This window comes from Carassius gibelio, chromosome A7, assembly GCF_023724105.1.
Source record: "Carassius gibelio isolate Cgi1373 ecotype wild population from Czech Republic chromosome A7, carGib1.2-hapl.c, whole genome shotgun sequence".
Lineage (NCBI taxonomy): Eukaryota > Metazoa > Chordata > Actinopteri > Cypriniformes > Cyprinidae > Carassius > Carassius gibelio.
The window spans coordinates 37,880,609-37,903,023 of record NC_068377.1 but is presented as its reverse complement, the minus strand read 5'-3'; the positions used below and the strand labels follow the sequence as shown (position 1 = coordinate 37,903,023).

General features: G+C 34.1%; 1 protein-coding gene across 1 annotated transcript in view; it reads right to left on the bottom strand.

The window, feature by feature from the left end:
- LOC128017541 (basement membrane-specific heparan sulfate proteoglycan core protein) overlaps window positions 1–22,415 on the bottom strand; it is a 1,082,135-nt gene that overhangs the window by 317,804 nt on the left and 741,916 nt on the right. The window contains exon 20 of the mRNA XM_052602945.1: window positions 18,496–18,632. Coding sequence (XP_052458905.1) covers window positions 18,496–18,632 — 137 coding nt within the window. The remainder of the gene's footprint in view (window positions 1–18,495; window positions 18,633–22,415) is intronic.

Here is a 22,415-nt window from a genome sequence, read left to right as displayed (position 1 = left end):
CCCGGAGACTCTTTAAGAGCACCACATCATCTGGAGAAGAGCTCTTTCTGTTCAATCAGAGGAGCACCAATAACTGCTGTTTAGTAATACTTGTTTAACAGTAGTGTTTGCAGGATTCCTGTGGGGTTTGGAAATGTTTGGAATTTGATTCAAGTAACTTCCAGGTCTGGGAAAGTGTGGAAAGAAGAAAGCGGATGAAAAATGGTATGGAATATGGAAAAATATTTGCATTTCCAGACTTTTGCCCCATTTAATGTTTATATGTGAGAAAAATGTAGTAATTTTATGAAAATATTTATGATACAGCAGCTGTTGTCAAACATGACTGGTGCAAGGTGCACTTTTTATTTAGCATTTTGGGTTTCTTCTCACAATATTCTTATAGCACCATATTACATAACCTCAAGGACCTTTGTAAAAAAAAAAAAAAAAAAAAAAAAAATATATATATATATATATATATATATATATATATATATTTATGTCCGCACAAACCATTATGCTTAGCATATAGGACAATGCATATTGAGTCACCTATTGTGTCATCAGCTCATTTCACTTGTGTGTTGTTTTTTTTTGGCCGCAACAGAATATGTGTTAAAGAGATTTTCGGCCTTGAAATATGACATAATCCACACTTTGAACACTTTTTTTTTTTTTTTACAAAACCACTATTTCTTTTATAGACCTTTGAACTTGGTAACTAGGACAATGCACACAGCCATATTTTGTCATCTTTATATATCATATTAATATATTTATATATATATATATATATATATATATATAAATATATATATATATATATATATATGCAATCAAAACCATTCCCATGCACATGTGATTTGTTTCTCAGGGGCACAAAAAAGTGTGCATGCAAAAGTCAGTTTTTTTAAGAGGTCTATGTATTTGCATGTTGTTGTTGCTGTTTTTTTAAAATCACTTCAAGAATATCAATAAAAAATATAAAGCTGAAAATATTTCTGTATAAATATTTTGTTTAATATGAGCAAAAAATTCTAGAACCTGACCGATATTTTTATTTATTTATCTTTATGTTTTATTGACATATTGGCTGATATTCTTTGTGTAGGCTATATTACAGTACAGTATAATCTAATCTTTGGACACACTTCCCATTTGTGTCCAAATTTGGACTGCTACTGTATATAGAATAGAGTATAAGCATAAACCATTTTTTTGCAATTATAACTCGAATGTGATCAAACACTTGTCACTATTTGACAAACAGGCCTATGTAATGGAAGCAGGATATTTAACAATTTAACAATAAACTTTATTATTCAAAATGAGTCTGACATCAGTGCACTTAACAGTAAACTTCACTTATTAGAAATAACAACTCAAATATAACTAAACATATATAAGTTGAATTAAGAAAATAAACAAGGTAACTGTGTAGAAGCAAGCTTTACTGCCAAACCAACAGAGACAGGCACAGCTTTTCCAAACGTAAACCTCTAAAATGAATAAATAATAATAATGAATAATATTTTCTTCACAAATTCTGTGTTGTATATTTTCTGGTAAACAAATAAACATGCAGAACATAATTCGGTATTTAAAATACTTTTTTTTGCAGTTCAATATTTGCAAACACTATATTGGGATTTTATTTAATTGTATTGGCCAGTTTTAATTTATTCATCAAAAATGAGACTAATTCCATGAAATTCCACGTTATTCAGTAAATTCCATTGTTATGAATGTAGCAAACCAATATGATAAGTTCATTGTGAGAGTAAAAGGCAGTTTATTTTCTTAGCATTGAGTGTCTCCAACTAGGTGACAATGTAGCGTTAAAGCCCTGATTTACTTCAGACGAAACCAAAGACAGAACTGACATTTCAAGCAAAATCAGACCTAAACGAAGTTTGTTTTGAGTTTGTTTCGACAGTTCGACCAAATTGAACTTTCTGGAGGAGTTAGTTTCTTCTCCTAAAAACCTTTGAGTTTCTATTGGTCCGTGACGGTTACACAATCACTGAGTGTGTTCTGAAACTGGTTCAGCAGAAGTCAGGAAAGAGAACAACATCTCCTCGTCTCTAGAAACATGAATAATACACCGGAGTGTGGAATAGCTGAGCTGCACAGATATATCCACACCTGTAAGATTCAGAGAAAACAGAAATAGAAAGAAATAGCAACGAAGCTTGGTGTCGACGACATGGAGTTATGTAAAGAGCGACGCAGAGAAACAACTGAGACAGAAAGTCTTCAATTATTATATATTAAAGGAAAGAGTAAAGATATATAAGGTAGCAAGTACAAAATACATGTGTTACATATAAATGTTACACCATACTGCTGCATGAACACACAGTAATAAACCTTTGTTTTTTATCAAAAGTAAATCATGACACCACACTAAATATAAAAAGGCCTAACAATTTATCCAGTTTAATATAATAAATGAACACTAATATATGTATATATTTTTTTCACATCATGCTTCAGCTTTACAGACATTCACACTTCCCATAAAGGACTGATTATGGTTCTCTTGTATTGCAAACATGATACTTGACTCTGAACATTATTCTTTTGTCTGTAATATTCTGAGCATTGGTGCCCGTCTCACACCTAGATTGTCTACACTTCTTCATTTCATGGTTGTTGTGTTTAGGGGATACGAGTCATGTTCACATTCATCTACACTCCGTCTCCAGAAGCGTACTTTGTGTCAGTACGTCATAAATAGAAGGAGGCATCAGTTTACTGTCAGGATTTGTCGTGTCACATTGCAGCGTGTAGACAGTGTAGACAGCATCACTGATTATAATGGGTTCTGTTGTATTTTGTTGTGTAGACACCAGTCAGTCTTTGTGTTCAGTTTATTTTGAATACTGCTTTCTTTCTGCTGTTTTATAATCCATCTGTTTTATAATAGTTAACCTCATGTGACAGAAATAATCAAAATGTTATTGTTTCATAGTGATATCACATTTCTGTAACCGTTAATTCATAATGTGATGTTTTCTATATATTTTCTCCAGATCATGTACATTTGTGCTCACGGTAGAACAAGTTTTTTTTTTTTTTTTTTTTTTGGAAGGGTAGCACATGAGCTTAACCGTGTTAAATGTAAAATTTAAATATACATTTATGAGATTATACTTGGATAAATCACTTTATATATATATATGATAGTTTATTGAACATTAAAATATATATATATATATATGTATGTATATTTTAATACAGTACTTTTACGGCTCATTTGTTAAACTGAGGAGCTCAAATTCAAAGATGAAAAAACACAATTTTACTCCGATGCCCAAACTGAGCAAAAATGTAATTTGGTGCAGATGATAATAGTTATATGGAGATATAATGCTGAAAGCTGATAATGTAAATCAATGAGATCTTTAGAACAGAATATTTACATAAATGATATTCAAATACTTATAATGTTGAAAATATAATACAACACAATGATAATTGAGAGAAGAACAAATACAGTTATGTTTGGATAATCAGGTAAATATAAGCTGCTTCAGTCCAGTAAGTGTTTGACTTGAAATATTACTAACACTGTAAAAGTTACTTTTACCTTAAATTCAGTAAAGATTTAACAGCAAAGAGACATTTCTAGAATTAGACTCAAACTCCTTTTACTCCGACGACAGAAAGCATCTAGCATCATAAAAACAGCATGTTGTTCAGATGTAATTTGAGATTATAATTGTTGTTTGTGGTATTTAAAGGGTAACTTTCAGTAGCTTCCAGTGAATCTGACACACATGAAGAAACTGGTTTTGGAGTCGATGATGAGCAGGAGCTCTTTCTGTGTGGAGTTAGTTCTCTTGTTCTCCATGTGTTGTGTTCACAATCTAATCTACAGCGCAGGTGAATCAGAGACACTGGATTGAGTGAGAGTGTGAATGTGTGTGTGTTAGTCTTGTGATGGACTCGTGTCCAGTGTGTTTCCAGCCTTCAGCCTGAGACTCCAGCATCCTGTGACTCTGAGCTTTGGAGAAGAGATGATTATTCCTCTGTTACAGCGACTGCCTTTGGGCTTCAGGAGATTTAACTGTTAAACACACACACATACAACATTTATATTCAGCTCAATTTGACACTTTCTGGTTTGCTTCCACTGCAGCTATTGATTTATGAATCAAATAATATTTACAGATAAATATGGATCTATATAACAGATATAAAAGACAGAGTAAAGGTTTGTCTGAATGTGAATTGTTTGGGAAAAACACATTGGGTCTCATTCATGAAACACGAGCAGAATTAATGTTTTAGTAAATCATTCATAAAGAAGTTCTGACGTAAACTTTCACATTCATGAAAATGTTAGTTGGTATGAAAGAAATGTTCACCTTCTCTCTAACACGTGCAAATTAACTTTGAATTTTGATGCACTGCCATAATAATGACGAGATCATTTGCCCTTTCCTTCTTTTTTATTTTGTTCTTTATTCATTTATTTTGCAGCTGAGTTGATAACAGTAAAACACAGCGCTCCAGTCACAAATAGAGACAACCATCTATTTGTACAACATCTGTCTACAACAATGAAGAAGTCAATATTATGGTATGACTACTGCGTTTTTATATTTAGTAAAATTTATAATAAATGAGACACTAGTAGGTGAATGCTTTGCTGCTGTGGATATTCAAAAGCAGAGCAACTAAAGTTTATCAGCTGAACAAAACCTCTGTGCCACCAAAGCGTTTTCCAGCGCCACCAACTGGTCGTTTTAAGAAGAGAGTCTGACATTTTTAACTCTTTGGTTTTTGAAAGTTTTCAGGAAGCTCTGTTTTATGCACAAATTGCTCATAATTTACTGGTTTATTTACTCAGGTTTGATGAATGAGGTCCATTGAGATGAGAGAGACGGATCAGACAGAAGTGTTACCTCTCGCTCTGGAGCATTTGTAAAGCAGCACGACTGTCACCAGCAGATACGGACAAGCTGCCAGAAGAAAACCGGGGATGATGAAGAATGAAATCTGAGCTGAATGTAACACAAAAAACATTATTTATGTATATATTCATCCCGTGTCATATTTATCCCACCACAATGTCCCCTTTGCTCTATAATTTACCCTTTAAATGATTATTCTGTCATAATTTACTCAAACTCATCATTCAAACCTGTGACTGACTTTCTTTTGTGGAAGTAGGATGTTTCACTTTTCTTTGGATAGAAAAGAAAGGAAAGTGAAGGAGTGGATGCCGAGTTGCCATATCCTTCATATTGATATTAATTATATTATTACATTATTTCTTGTTTGAGTATTAATCAAGTTATGGCAAGAGTGATATGTTTAACATTATGTGCACTTATGACATATATATATATATATAAAAACTTCTTTATGCTGTACTTCTGTGAAAAAATGTGATAAATATGTGTTCTGTGTGAACGGCTTGGTCTCAGTTTTGACTTCTTCACACTGATGCACTCATGTAACCCCATACATCAGAGATGCAGGCTTCTGAACTGAGCACGATAACAACTTGGGTTGTCCTCGTCCTCTTTAGTCCGGATGACATGACGTCCCAGTTTTCAAAAAAGAACTTCAAATTTTGATTCGTCTGACCACAGAACAGTTTTCCACTTTGCCGCACTCCCTTTTAAATGAGCCTTGGCCCAGAGAAAACGCCTGTGCTTCTGGATCATGTTTAGATATGGCTTTATTTTTGACCTATAGAGCTTTAGCTGTCAACAGTGAATGTTACGGTGGATTGTGTTCACCGACAATGTTTTCTGGAAGTATTCCTGAGCCCATGTAGTGATTTCCATTACAGTATCATTCCTGTATGTGATGCAGTGCCGTCTAAGGGCCTGAAGATCACTGGGATTAAAGATGGTTTTCTGGCCTTGACCTTAAACAAAGAGATTGTTCCAGATTCTCTGATTCTTTGGATGATATTATGCACTGTAGAAGATGATAACTTCAAACTATTTGCAATTTTTCTGTGAGAAACTCCTTTCTGATATTGCTCCACTATTTTCCGCCGCAGCATTGGGGGAATTGGTGATCCTCTGCCCATCTTGACTTCTGAGAGACACTGCCACTCTGAGAGGCTCTTTTTATACCAAATCATGTTCCCAATTTACCTAATTAGTTGCAAATTGGTCCTCCAGCTGTTCTCTATATGTAAATGTAACATTTCCAGCCTCTTATTGCTACCTGTCCCAACTTTTTTGCCAAAATGAGCCAATATTTGACATGACATTTAATCATTTTTCACTTTCAAAATTTGATATGTTATCTCTATTCTATTGTGAATAAAATATACTTTTATGAGATTTGTAAATTATTCCATTCCTTTTTTACTCACAATTTGTTTATCAAATGTCTTTTCTAAAAGTGAAACATATTTGTCCTTTGTGTTTCATGGGTTATGAATCATTATTTCTAAATGTGCATTTGTTTTTCATTGATTTATCAACTCTATTATTGAGAAGATTGGATATGTCAGGCCACATTGCTTCTTTCAGTCTCATAAGAACTCATAAAGAACCTCAGACTAATAAAATAATTTGCTAAATGTACTCTTATGGAAAAAGTTTGAAATTATTTGCAGTCATAGGCTGTTAACTTTTAAAGAGAAGACACCCAAACCTTAAATGGCCCATTTGACCTGCTCTCACCCTACTGTGCACAGACATCTACTGTAAACATGTTACAATGATAGACATTGTAAACAGACTTTATGGTCATAATTATGAATATGATACTACTGGATATAAACGTGTGTTTTATTTGTGTAATAAGCAGAGTAAGTGCAACATAAAGTGAAGATAAGTTTATAAATCATGAAGTCTGTCAGTCAAATCTGAATCAAGAAAACTCGGCAGATAAAGTAAAAGATGAATGAATGAGTGATCGTTACAAACATGAATAAAACAAACTGAACACGTGTGTGACGTGCTAGAACAGACACACTTTCTCTCTCACATCACACACACACTTGAGCATCTCTTTTCTTTTTAATGGCAGTTACATCCCTAAATCTAAATGTAAGTTTTTATTTTATTTACTCACCATTAACAGCGAGATCGATTCGTTCACTCTCCTGTGATGAGTTTGGTCTTCCATCTCTCTGTCCTCTACACGTGTACTGACCCGCATCAGATTCATTCAGTCCTCTGATAGTGAGAGTGTCTGTGTTTACAGTGTAACGATCAGACGACTGTAACTTTACACTGTCTTTATACCACTCATATCTCCAGTCAGTATGATCAGACTCAATCACACATGTCAGATTGACCGTCTCTCCAGTGAAGTCAGGACTCTTTGGATCTACAGTCAGTTCAGTTTTGGGTAAGTCTGTTAAGATAAAAACAGAAAGTGACTCAAACAGCTTTGTTTTATATTATTATATACTTTTACAGTATGAATATTATATATGGACTTTGTCATATTTGATAACATCAGTCATGTTGTGGTTTGTTGTGGTCAGTTTTGTGCTCTCAGTGTTTTCTGGAGGCTCTGGCTCCGTCTCGTCCTCAGACAAACACCTCTGACTCGTCATAGAAAGCAGAATGAAGCTCCTGCTGAAGGAGAGCTGAACACCTCCAACTACAACCTCATATGAGGAGACACTGAATCTCCATCAACTTCAGCAGACGATCTGAAGACTTCAGCAACTCATTTAACATCATTATTTGTCACTTCATTCTAGATTTAATAATCCATTCAAAAAAAAAAGGCACTTGCTTCATTCTTGAATTAATCTGCCTTCTGAATGAAAGACTCACTTAAAACGGTCACATGCTGCCACTTACTGTGGTCATTATATGCAGATGATGGAGCCTTATGGGTAAGAGGAAGAAATTTAAGATATTTAGAGAAGAAAATGCAGAAAGAAGTAGATACTGTTGAAATCTGGACTAACTAGTGGGGATTTTGTCTTTCAGTAGCAAAAACTCAAGTAATTCGTTTCTCAAAAAAGAGAAATTAAAGTTATTTGAGCAAACTTTATAGCAAGTGTCTATTATTAGATATTTGGGAGTATGGATGGACTCAAAGCTAATATTTGGAGCACATATTCAAAAGGTCATCGATAAATGCACAAAAGAATAGAATAGATTAAACGATAAAGAATACACGTCACAACTCTTTTTATCAATTTGCACTGGCTTCCAATAGCTGCTCGCATAAATTCAAGGCATTGATGTTTGCCTACAAAACTACCACTAGCTCTGCACCCATTTACCTAAATTCGTTACTTCAGACTTATGTGCTTCTAGAAGCTTGCGTTCTGCAAGTGAACGTCGCTTGATTGTTCATCCCAAAGAAGCACAAAGTCATTTTTACGGACTTTTAAGTTAAATGTTCCCTTCTGGTGGAATGACCTCCCCAACTCAATCCGTGCAGCTGAGTCCTTAGCCATCTTCAAGAATCGGCTTAAAACACATCTCTTCCATCTTTATTTGACCCTCTAACTTTAACACTCACTATTCTAATTCTATTCTTTAAAAAATCTAACTATCTTTCTAATCTTTTTGTATTCTATTTTATTTTCATTTATTATGCAATTATATATATGTGTGTATGTGTAAAGACCTCTAACTAGCTTGCTCTATTCTTTTTTTTATTCTATGTTTTCTTTTTATTTATTTATTTATTTTATGTATTATATTATTTAAAATCCCATGCTACGTGTACTGTGTTAACCTAACTGAGACTTGTTATAGCACTTATATATCATTGCTCTTTTTGTTGTTTTTGATTGCTTCCACTGTCTTCATCTGTAAGTCGCTTTGGATAAAAGCGTCTGCTAAATGAATAAATGTAATGTAATGTAAATGTAAAAGGAGTTAATGTGTTGAGATGTTTGGCAGGACTGGACTGCGGTGCCACAAGACACTCACTAAAGAGAGTATATTGTGCATTAATTAGATCATCGATTGATTATTGAAGGATCATTTATGGATCAGCATCAAATACTTTGCTAAAAAAAATGTATACAATTCAAAGTCAAGCACTAAGGGTTTGCTGTGGAGCTGTTAGAACATCTCCTGTAGCATCACTGCAGGTAGAAATGGGAGAAATGCCCTTGGATTTACGTGAGCTACAGCTAAAACTGGTCTACTGGTCAAATATTAACCTGTTAACTGTCACTCACGTTTTTGAAGATAGACTTGAATTTGCATGATACAAACCTAAATTTGTATAATTCATGACTGAAAACATTTTGTAACATGATTTTGATGTACCATTTTGGTAATACAATGTCTGATTTTAAAATGGGGTTTGAAGGATGAATTTTGAGATTTTATGTTTTCAAGTGATCTATAACTTCTGATGATTTCTAAAATGTGATAGAGAAAAAGGCAACGAGGAAGTCTTTTTTTTAAACAAAGGTCAAAGCTCCTTTTGTAATGTAGATTTCTGAGGGTGCACTCTTGTCATAAATTCATCTATTACTTTTCCTACACAATTCTTAACAAAAAATATTGGTATAATATATATTTGGGAGTCTTAGACCTTTCCAACGATATATAGTTTGTCAAGATTAGATTAGATTTGATTGTAATATAGTATAGTCAACGTAGGCGCCCGTATACGGGATGGGGTGAAAACGAACAGGTTAAAGTTCATTTTTTAAATCATCCAGTTAAATATGTTCTGGGAAACTGCTGGGAATATGAACAATCTCAGTTTAAAAGCTTTGGAGGGATAACAGAAAAGAAAACTTAGCAAATAGCTATTAATAATGTTAATATTAGTCCTACAGTAGCATTGTCAGTATCCACCTTGGTTTCTCTCAATACATTCTGTGGACCTCCAGATATTTAAAAATATAAAGGATAAACAAAATCAAGCTCCTAAAGCAATTGTAGTACAGCAACATCTTGAGAGTGAATATTTCAGTTTTTTACAAATATATACAGATGGTACCAAAGACCCAGTAACTGGAAGAACAGCTGCAGCTAAGTATATCCCTCTTTCTACTTATAAAGCTGCAAAAATAATCACTAATGATATATCTGTATATACTGCAGAGATGGTGGCTATTTTGATAGCATTACAAAGGGTTGAAGAAGTTAAACCATCTGATGTAGTAATTTGCTCTGATTCATTTTCAGTTCTTACTAGTTTAATAAGTGGGAAATCAGATTCAAGACAAGATTTATTAATAGAAATAGAAGAAGAAGAAGAAGAAGAAGAAGAAGAAGAAGAAGAAGAAGACCTCGAGGTCCAGAGTTAAGAACCGCAGGCAGAATATTAGGGGCATCGTTTCCATGAGCCGGCTAGAGCTTCATTGGTTGGGGGTCATATCAACTGCCTGATGATTTGCTGGTTAGACTTGGAGCGAAATTGGAATAGAGTTTGACTGTACCAGAGGAATACTTTGAGCTGATTTATTGGGTTACTCATTAGACATTGGACTGAGGACTTTGTAACCGTGGGTCGGTAGTGGAGAGGAGTGTGTGAGCACCGGCCGGCGGCTCGTATAGGTGAAGTAAAATATACAAAAGTACTGGGAGATGGAAACTTGATTATTGGGTGTAGCTCTGACAAGCAGATAGAGAAGGCAAAGAACATGAGCAGTGTGGGGAAAAATTAAAATAGCAAAAGTGGTAAGAGTTGGATGGGGAAAAGATGAGAGTTGTAAAGGAATAATGGCAGGAGTTCCTCTTCTGGTGAACATTTATGAAGTTTAATCATGATTATGGAAAATGTGCAGTAGGTGTTAAAACAAAGTGCCGAAATTGTGGAGACAATCATAGTGTTGCCTTTTGAGGATGTGAAGTAATGAAACAGGAGATGAAAGTACAACAGATTCAAGTGAAGGAAACATTTCTTATGGATATATAACAATTAGACGAGACAGGAGAGAGGGTGAAGGTGGAGGTGTGTTTCATTTGTTAAACAGGGAATTCATTATAGAGTTATACGCTTGGGAAATGAGCGAGAATATGTGGGAATAGAGGTTTGGGAGGAAAATCAAAATGATCAATCATAAATTACTATACTCCATGTAAAAAGCTTGAACTGAACAAACGTATAGATATAAGGGGACAGGATGAGAACAGTGTTGTATGGTGTGGGGATTTTAATGAACACAGCACATTGTGGGGATGTGAAAAAACTGATAATAATGGTTTAGTATTAGAAGAGTTATTGGAAGAAAGAGAATCGGTGTCTAAACAATGATAATACGACAAGGATTGATATTAGGACAGGAATCAGTACTGGATCTTACTTTGGTGTCAAATAATTTGGCATCAATTTGTGACTGGAGAGAATACAAAGATGGGATGACGATCCGGTTAAATGTAAAGTCAATATCTCTGTAGTGGACAAAATAGATGGAAGAGGAGGAAATTGGGTTTTTGGAAAAGCTTATGGGGAAAAGTTTCAAGTATTTACCTTTCTTTTACCAGGAAATAATCCCATTGAGATTCAGAATCTCTTTTTCAGGGGAATCCTGGCCATGACGGCAGAATAAAAGTTCCATTTTAAAAATACACATACAAACATTTGACAGAAAAAGACATTTTGGCAATTTAAACATCATCTCAACATATTCACCAGCAGCACTCAGTAACAGCACATGTGCATTTAGTACTCAAATAGTTCTTTATCCTCATTTTAAATTGTGTCATTGTCGGTAAATAGTCAAATTTTAGCTTATTCTGCAATTTATACCAAGAAAAAGGTGCAAAAACTTTAAAAGCACTTTCAGTTTCATTTAATTTCAAGTAGAAAGTGAAAAATATTTAAGTCAAGTTTATAACAATATAGTTATAGAATTAATAAGTAATGAAGTAAAACAAGGAATAATATTAGCAGCAATAGATACTGTACCTAAAACTAAATTCATAAAAAGAGGAAATCAGTTCCATGGTGGAATGATAATTGTAAAAGAGCAGTAAAAACAGAAATAAAGCTTTCAGGTTATTGAAAATAACTCATAATTTCCAGAACATGATACAGTACAAACATGAAGAGGCAGATGTAAGAAGAACAATTAGGCAAACAAAGCGGATATATTTGTAGTTTAATAGAAGGACTACTCAGATAGGAGAAGTTTGGAGATGATTAAAAGATGATTGATGAGTGGGATGTAGAGGAATCCTGCGTTAAGTGATGGAGATAAAGATGCCGTTACTCACAAAGACAAAGCAGAGATGTTGTAGATACATTCGTTAGTATACACAGCTCAAACAATCGATCTGTGGAGGGAAAGAAAGGTAGAGAGAGCACCAAGTCTAAGAATATACAAGCTTTAATAAAGAAGGAAGTCTTTAAGGAAATGAAAATGAAAAGAAATGAAATGAAATGCCCCTTTTAATATGAGAGAAGTAGAAAGATCGTTAGCTAAAACTAGACAAACTGCACCAGGAAAAGATGAAATAAGCTATATCATGTTAAAACATTTAAGGACAAAAAGTAAGGAACAATTGTTTATGTTATTTAATAAAGTATGGGAAGAAGGGAGAATTCCTGAAAGTTGGAAAGAAGCAGTAATTATCCCGATAAAGAAGCCAGGAAAAGATGCTAGTAAGCCATCAAACTATAGACCTATAGCATTAACATGAGAGATTAATGTATTTTTATTTAGAAAAAAAGGGTTTGATAACAGAATTTGAAAGTGTGTTTAGGAGAGGAAGAGACACGATGGATGCAGTGTTGTGTTTAGAGGACGATGTGAGAAAAGCTCAAATAAATAAAGAATCTGTGGTAGCAGTAGTTTCTGATGTTGAGAAGGCGTACGATTTGTTATGGAGAGAGGGATTCATGATTAAACTACACAAAATGTAAAGTTTTTAATTGGATTCTCATTGTTTGCAGATGATGGGGCGCTTTGGAAACATGGGAAAAATGTGGAATATGTAGAAAATACAGGAAGGAAAACATCAGGTTGAAATGTGGGGAATGGAATGAGGTTTTACATTTTCTGCTGAAAAATCAAAAGTGATTGTTTTCTCTGGAAAGAAAAATAAAGATATTGAACAGAAATTATATCGCAATAATCTGGAAAGAGTTGAGAGTTTTCGTTTTGGGGGTGTGTGGTTTGATTCACAAATAACATGGAGATCTCACATTAAACAAGTAGAAGATAAATGTAAAAAGTAATAAACATAATGAGGTGCTTACAGGAGTGAAGAGGAGAGCAGATTTTAAGTCATTTTTATATATTTCACTGATAAGATCTAGGTTGGATCATGGGAGTCAGCAGCACAGTCAGTATCATCGAGTCTGGACTGTATTCAGACACAGACACTGAGATTATGTCTCTGAGTCATGAGAACATCTCCAGTGTGTTCAGTGCAGGTAGAGACAGGAGAAATGAGTTTGAGAATAAGACAGAAGAAGCTGATTGTGAATTACTGGATTAGTTTGAGAGGACAAATAGATAGACACACAACATAAAGAGTGTTGGACAGGAGATGATGCACGTGATCTGGGAGGATATGGAGAGGAGTTTTGTAAAACTGTGCTATGGCCCAGTATCCCTATGTGGAAGTATGATACTCCAAAAGTGAATCTGGAGGTATTACTGACCAAAATAGTAAATAATCAAGTTGATTTGGTGAGTGAATATTATAGACATGTGAACCAAAAATATGTTAATTTTAAGCAAGTTTTTACAGATAACAGGAGTTACAGGTGTGCAATTGTAATTCCCAGCCAGAAGAGTGAGATGAGCGAGAGAACATCAGATCACTTTAGTGTATTTGCTGTTGAGATGTTTGATGACATTAGAACGGAGAGAATACACAAAGTCTAACAGAAGTTTAATTTGCAGCGACTCTGTCTCTGTACTGAGAGTCTTAAGACCGGTGGATAAGATTCATCAGGAGGTTTGTATGATATTATGTCTGCCTATTTAAGAATTAAAATATATATATATACATATATATTTATAAGGACAATGATATTTAACTCACCCGTCACAGAGAGAGAAACAGCAGAGCTTGATTGTGATGAGTTTGGTCTTCTATCTCTCTGTCCTCTACACGTGTACTGACCCTCATCAGATGTAGTTACTGCTCTGATAGTGAGAGTGTGTGTGTTTACAGTGTAACGATCAGACGACTGTAACTTTACACTGTCTTTATTCCACTCATATCTCCAGTCAGGTGTCTGGTCATATCTCTGGTCATATGTCAGGTAATTTCTCTGTCTCCAGACACTGTTAGACTCAATCACACACATCAGAATCACTCTCTCTCCAGTAAATACTGTATTGTCTGGAGTCACAGTCAGAGTAGATCTGGGAGAATCTGTGAAGAAAGACAGAAATATGAAGTGACTCAAACAGCTCTTTCACGGGAGAATATTTTATAAATGTATTATAAATCTACAAAATAATTATTTATTTCATATTTCATAACACTGTTTCTGTTTTATTTTTGTACTATCATTAGTTTTCTCATTTCAGTTTTTTGAGGAGGCTCTGGTTAAGTCTTGAAGGATCTCAGGAATCTCAATCCACTTTATTTTTCTTGTAAGAGCCATTCATGAGTTTAATGTTTCTGGTTTAGTGTGTCATTCACTTCTATTTTTGCTACTAAAGCTTGTTTTGCTGCTTGATATTGTAAACTGGTGTCACCATATTATATTAAAGGTGCAATCTGTAATATTTACAAAGATCTATTGACAGAAATACAATATAATATATATTACTATTTTTTCAGAAGTGTATCAAGATCTTATAAACCGTTATGTTTTTTATTACTTTAGATTGATCAGTTTCTATCTACATACAGCACGCGTCCCGTTACATGTTTCTACAGGAGCCTGAAACACACAAACTGCTCTACAGACTGTGTTTCATCACTTTGTTGTGTTGTGAATAAAACACTGACACAATGATGAACAAGTACATTCATATTCACAATGACATTGATTTATTGAATAAATAAGTAAATATAATTCCTGAATTGGTCTTTGTAAAGAGATCTCAGTGTCTCTGCTGTGTTTATGGAGGACATCTTTACCTGCATCAGTCAGCGTAGTTTCTCTAAAGAGAGATGTGAGCGGAGGACTGAGCAACTTCACTAGATCCCGCTAAAATACACACTGCACCTTTAATACATGATCTGAATCATGAAACACTGCTTTGTAGTGCACACAGTTTTACTGTCTCCTGCACTTTGTTATTCTTCTGCTTATTTCTCTACAGTGTCTAATGAACCAGACGTCTCACACATTCACAGAAAAATAAGGTGCATAACATCCTCTGTGTGTTCTTTCAGGAGAGCATCCGTTATATATCTGTTAGTATTGTCTTAGTTTTTTATTAATGTGTATTTAGTTAATGTGTAATATTGTGGTGCTTTCAGTTGTTGTTTAACATGATTGTTTGTTTCAAGTAAGAGAATGTGTCCATGTCAAGGTTTTTAACATCACATGTTGATTTTCTTTAATAAAGTTCTAGCTACACGGCTGAATGTGGTTTTGTGAACTGGTTTTGGGATCAGACAGGACAAGATGGATGTCTCAGGATCTGATAAAGTGACTGGATGGAGATCTGATCTAACAGTCACACGCTCAGACAAACATCTGAATGTAGAGTTAGATCAAGAATGGACTTGAATAAGATCCTCATACAGAGAGCAATAGAGACCAGAACACAAATATTCAGGATTCTGCTTAAAAATACTGAATTATATTAGACAGATATGATTTCACTCACTACATTCATTTAAACTATTTTAATTACTGAATTATATGATGTAATTAATTGTATTTCAATTAATTACAATGAATAAACAAAGAAGTTTGAATGTGTGATCTTCTGGATTCATCATATCTGATGTGCCATAATCATATTTCATGTCAAATTAAATCTGTCTAAACTTTCTCTTTCATTGATCTACAGATGATATACTGTCACTTTCTACCATAATTATTGTTGTATTTGTGTATTATGATATATTGTGACTCAACATATTGTTGTACTTCTAGAAGAGTCTCTGTAATGAAGCGGCTGATGAAAGCTGCTCTGGGTTATGTGTGATAAACACATTTGAGCATCATTAAACTGTCTGTGAATGAATCTCAATCTCACTTCAGCTGCTTCAGTTTCTTTATGCAGTGGAAACATCAGTTTAGTTGATACTGATTTAATTTGATTGATAACAGGCCTTTAACATCATCTCAAATTATTACATTTTATTAATAATTAAGTTAATAAAATATGAAAGATGATGCATACATTAAATAAGGTTAGGGTAAAAAAAGCCCTTTATTTAGGCAAAAATTTCCTGGAAATTAAAGTTGATTTTACTATGCATTAGTAAACTTGAATCATTTCAGATTTAATTTCTTAACTAAATTAAGGCCAATGAAAAAGCTGAGTTGTCAGTAATTGATTTATATATTCAGTCAACATTTATGTTCTTTAATCCAGATATTACAGTGTACAACATTTACATAAACTTTCAATATTGACAAATAGTTTTATTTATGAGGACAATGATATTAAACTCACCCTTCACTGAGAGAGAAACAGCAGAGCTTGATTGTGATGAGACTGATCTTCCTTCTATGTGTCCTCTACACGTGTACTGACCCTCATCAGATGATTCAGATCCTTCAATAGTGAGAGTGTTTCTGTCTACAGTGTGACGATCAGACGACTGTAACTTTACACTGCCTTTATTCCACACATATCTCCAGTCTCTGTAAGACTCAATCACACACTTCAGAATCACTCTCTCTCCAGTGAATACTGTATTGTCTGGAGTCACAGTCAGAGTAGATCTGGGGAAAGCTGTGAAGAAAAAAAAAGGGACTGAAACAGTAACAATATTGTAAAATGGTTTACACGATTATACAGTTAAATTATTATATCATATTTCATCAGTCATGTTGTGGTTTGTTCCTGTGGTCAGTTTTGTGCTCTCAGTGTTTTCTGGAGGCTCTGGCTCCGTCTCGTCCTCAGACAAACACCTCTGACTCGTCATAGAAAGCAGAATGAAGCTCCTGCTGAAGGAGAGCTGAACACCTCCAACTACAACCTCATATGAGGAGACACTGAATCTCCATCAACTTCAGCAGACGATCTGAAGACTTCAGCAACTCATTTAACATCATCATCTGGAAGTCACTTCACTCTCTCTGACTTCAGGACTAAACTCATCTCTATTGAACTCTGTGACTAAAGTAATCATTATATTTTGGGTTCATTATATTTTGTGCATCATATTTGATGCTAAATTAAATCTATTTGAAAAAAAGTGAAAGTGAAAGTGAAAGTGACATGACATTCAGCCAAGTATGGTGACCCATACTCAGAATTTGTGCTCTGCATTTAACCCATCCGAAATGCACACACACAGAGCAGTGAACACACACACACACACTGTGAGCACACACCCGAAGCAGTGGGCAGCCATTTATGCTGCGGCGCCCGGGGAGCAGTTGGGGGTTCGATGCCTTGCTCAAGGGCACCTAAGTCGAGGTATTGAAGGTTTATTAGTTTAAATAAAGGTTTTTATTTAAAGGTTTGTTTAATGTATAAATGATACACTGTTTCTATCCATGATACTGACATGATGATGATCTTGTGTTTCTGTTTTGTGTTTAAGGACTTTTATGTTGAAGTGTTTTTCTCATTGTTTCTGTGTTCACTTCCTGTTTCTCTTGTTGCCTTGCCTACCTTGTTTGTTTCCATGGTTACCCTCCTCTGTTCCCATGGCGACTCATTGTCTACACCTGTCTCTTCTTGTCTATATGATCCAGTGTTTCTCTTCTTTATTGTCTGGTATGGATGTGTGCTGCACATTTGTTTCAGTTCCTGTATTTGGTTTCTCTTGTTAATTGCTGGATTTACTGTTGTCTTGTTTAAATCAGATTTAAACTGCACTTGGATCCAACATTATGTTTTACTGAAACAGCCACGTTACAGAAACAGCAGAGCATTGATAGATCTAGTCGTATTAATTCAGCTTCAGCAAGAAACTCATTCACTCGAGGACCACCGAAGACTTTCTGGACATTTCTGATCTAACTGAGCTGCCTGACTTTCCTCTCATTGATTTTTTCTGCCATGAATCAACAAGCGTTACAATCTCCACTGATCTGTGATGATCCTGGAGGATCAGTTTCTAGAAGGACACTCTTACACTCTTTGTGTGACACTGATGTTAAAGAGGAGAGATGTGGAGAGGAGACTGATGTCTCTCCTCGTCTGATTCACTGCAGGTTTAATCTGATTCTCAAACAATCATGACACTTACTCTCAACAAGTCTGTTATTGTCTGCTCTCTTTAATTTAACAGTGTTTTATATGTTATGCTGAGAACTTCAGGAGCTTCTAGATTCATTGTCACAACTGAATCTTATTCTCATGTAGTAGAGAGAAATTAGGAAGATGATGATATTAAACTCACCCTTCACTGAGAGAGAAACAGAGCTTGATTGTGATGAGACTGATCTTCCTTCTATGTGTCCTCTACACGTGTACTGACCCGCATCAGATGTTTCAGATCCTTCAATAGTGAGAGTGTTTCTGTCTACAGTGTAACGCTGAGACACTTGAATGTTTGAGTTTCCTTTCCACCACTCATATCTCCAGTTATTGTAATAAGGTGTTATCACACACGTCAGAATCACTCTCTCTCCAGTGAATACTGTATTGTCTGGAGTCACAGTCAGAGTAGATCTGGGTGAATCTGTGAACAGAAGAAAATAAACTCTGAATATCTGACTTCATGTAGTTGATAGTGATGCAATTGTGGTTAAAATGTACTATGTTATGTTTAAAGTTGTAATAAAACATTATTACCCGTTTGTTTTGTCAATTCAACTGGATTTTGAAATTAGAAAGTTATTAAGACATTATTGAATTATTGAAACATTATTATTTACTTGCAGTGAACATTGACATGATAAGGTCATAGGTTTTACTTCATATAACATTTTTAATAAGTTTGTATAAGTTTGTGGTCTTTGGTGCCAAATTGAGTCAAAATCTTTTTTTTTTTTTCTTTTTTTTTAAGTCAAAACATGCACATATTTTACCTTTATCTTGGTTAACATATGTTTCAATTATGTAATGTATAGATGTGATCAGATGTGTGGTAATTTGATAAAAAATCAGATTTTAAAAAATGTAAATCACTCTCTCTCAAAATGGCCATATTTGAGAAAAAAAAACGAGTAGTTTGAATCACTGGATATAGCTGTCGGTCATTTAATATTTATATTGTAAAACATAAAACGTTGAAAGTTAATATTAACTCAAATTAAATGATTTGCAGCTTCATGTTACCTCGCTCTCTTTAACGTTAAACTGACGCTTATTTGATCTGTGATCAGTAAACCTTGCAAAACTAGACCAGAGCCTTAGTAATTTGGATAATGTGTGTTCAAGATTGGGTCTCATTGATGTGTGGCGAAGCAAAAATCCAGACAAGGAAGAATATACATGATTTAACTAATAATATGTCCTCTGTATTGACAGAACCTTGCATAATGACAGATCAAAAAAGTAATTTTTATAAAAATAAATATGGTACAAGAAAAATTGCATGCCAGCTATTGGAAATTAAATAACAAATTGCTTAAATGAACTGTTTAAAGGAAAAAATTTAAAGTATTATTGAAAAATATAGACAAATTGCAGAGTTAGTATTGGGAATTAATGAAGTTTGATATTATAAAGGCATTTATTAATCAAGGAAAATTAGAAACAAAGAATAAAAATATTAAGGAAAAATCGATTATTGAGAATATTTTTAATTTGTGTAAAAAGAAGGAACTGTTAACTGATTGTGAGTTACAAAAATTAGATTAATTGCAAATTGAATCTGATCATAGATCAGATCTATGAGAATAACGCAAGAGGAGCATTTATTAGCAGCCTGATCTCACAATCAAGACGTACATATTTAGACGCAAATTAAAACTGTCCAATACATATGTGCCTTTATGTATTTACAGTGTCATTTACGTATTATCTGGACGTAATTACAGGTTCGATATGTATCGAAATTTACGTAAAAACAACCTCAAATACGTACAGATAGAACATGTTCTATGACCAGTCATTTATCCATAGAAATTTGCTCATGAAGCTGCTTTTCAATGCGTATCTGATATTTTTTTTTATATTTATGTATATTATTTTGATAAATGTAAGATCCCAATACCTCACCCGAACCTAAACCTACCCATTTTATACAGAATGTTAAAAGGATAAAACATAATAAAACACAATTTTTGTAAAAATATAACATTAAAACGTTATTTTGAGCCACTAACGTTAATCCTACACCTACACATAACCATTTCTTAAAACGACATAACGTTACTGTTATAAATGAACAAATAACAGACAAACAAACATAACGTTAATCATTTATTTTTTGCGAAAATATAAAAAGTGGTACCAAAAATAGTTCAAATGATAATGAGTTCAAGTCGCAGTCCTCTCTGGAGGTAATCTTTTTTTATAGGGTACAGAGCTGAATTTAATTTATTAATCCGTGATATTATGAATCTGTCTTCTCTCCGTGAAGGCGCACTGGCGCAGTACTGATTAGGGGTGGGCGGATCGATCTAAATATCGATAGTATCGATGCCAACACTGGTATTGGTATCGGATCGATACAATTGTAATTGAACCGATATTTTAATTTAAATATCTCTCATCTATGTTCATTACACTTTGCTCGTGTCTTCTACCTCTAAGATCCTGAACAAACGCTGCTTTCACATCCTGGGCCACTTTGCTACTCCTCCTCCCCCTCCTGCTGCTCTGCTGTGAGTCGTTGTTGTGTCGTCACGTGACTCACTGACACAATGCACCGAGGAGCAGCGAACAGAGTGAGCGAAGCTGATAGCACATTCCGAAGGGCACATGTATATTTGTTCTTTGTCTGTTCTTTAGTAATAATTGTGTGCACTTTCTATCATTTGCTTTTAAAAACAGAAAAAAAGGAGAGATTTTCTTTATTTTTTATTTTTATTTTTTTAAAGGCTGTAAAGAATTCATTCTGCAGTGCCTAATAACTAATAATTTTGTGGACTTCAATACATTAATAAAAAATATTGCCTAAATAATTTATAATTCATTCACCTCAGAAATAATGACATAGACCTACTGCACTCCCCTACACAAAAGTTATCGGCAATAATGACCCTATATGTATTTGGTATCAGATCGATACCAAATTTTGCGGTATCACCCACCACTAGTACTGATTTCAAATGTCTATCAACTGAAACACGACATGTCGCAATCTGTGACAAATTATGTGAGAACCAATGACAGTTTGATATCAGTGCTGTACACCATGTCGTAACGGTTCTCGAGGGTGGCGCACTGGCGGTATTTTCAAATTCGAATCATAACGAGCGCGGGCTTTGACTGTGATGTACGCTGTTGCTGAAAATGAAGATGAAGATCGATTGATATGTATATGTTCCTTGCAAACATCTGGAGTACAGCAAACAAATAAAATGGATGTGATTTGTAATTTTATGCTGTGCTTTTATGTATCTATGGTTTGCAGCATGCACAAAAATGTTATTTCCTATTAAGTAGATGAGTAAACTGCTTTCAGTAAATTCAATAAAAAACATGGTAACACTTTAGTATAGGGTCCAATTCACACTAATAACTAGATGCTTATTAGCATGTCTATTATTAACATATTGGCTGTTTATTAGTGCTTATAAAGTACATATAATGCATGACATCCATAATCCTACCCAATACCCTAAACTTAACAACTACCTTATAAACTATTAATAAACAGCAAATAAGGAGTTAATTGAGGCAAAAGTCATAGTTAATGGTTAGTTAATAGTGAGAATTGGACCCTAAAATAAAGTGTGACCAAAAACATTTATTGATATGACAATTAAATACAACAGATTTAAATAATTAAAGCCACAATTTTAATATTAATACATGGGATTTCATGTACATTCACACTTTACGTTAGATTACTTACGTTTTTTTAGCTGCTAACACATACGTATTTGTACGTTTTACTGCTATAAATATGTCTAAGTTGTACGTTTTTATGTGCATGAAAACGTAAGTAAATGTATGTGTAGTAGAACCACATTTAACGTAAAAATACACACGTATTCTGATGAGATCACGTTGTTATTAGAACTAGACTTAAATGGTTAGAAAAAGGGGGAAAAAATACAAAAATATTTTTTTGGCCTTGAAAAAATGCCTCAATGTCTAAATTAATGATTAACAACAAATTAGTAGATAATTCTTCAATTATTTCAAAATATTTTACTCAGTTTTTTAGTAATTTGTATTCTCCTATATCAGCTACTTCAAATATGGATACCTTTTTAAATAATTTAGTGAGTGATACCAAAAAAATAGACCAGAACTTTCAGAATAACTGTGATGAAGAAATAGATAGTGAAGAGTTGAGAGAGTGCATTAACTTATTAAAGAATAACAAATCTCCAGGCAACGACGG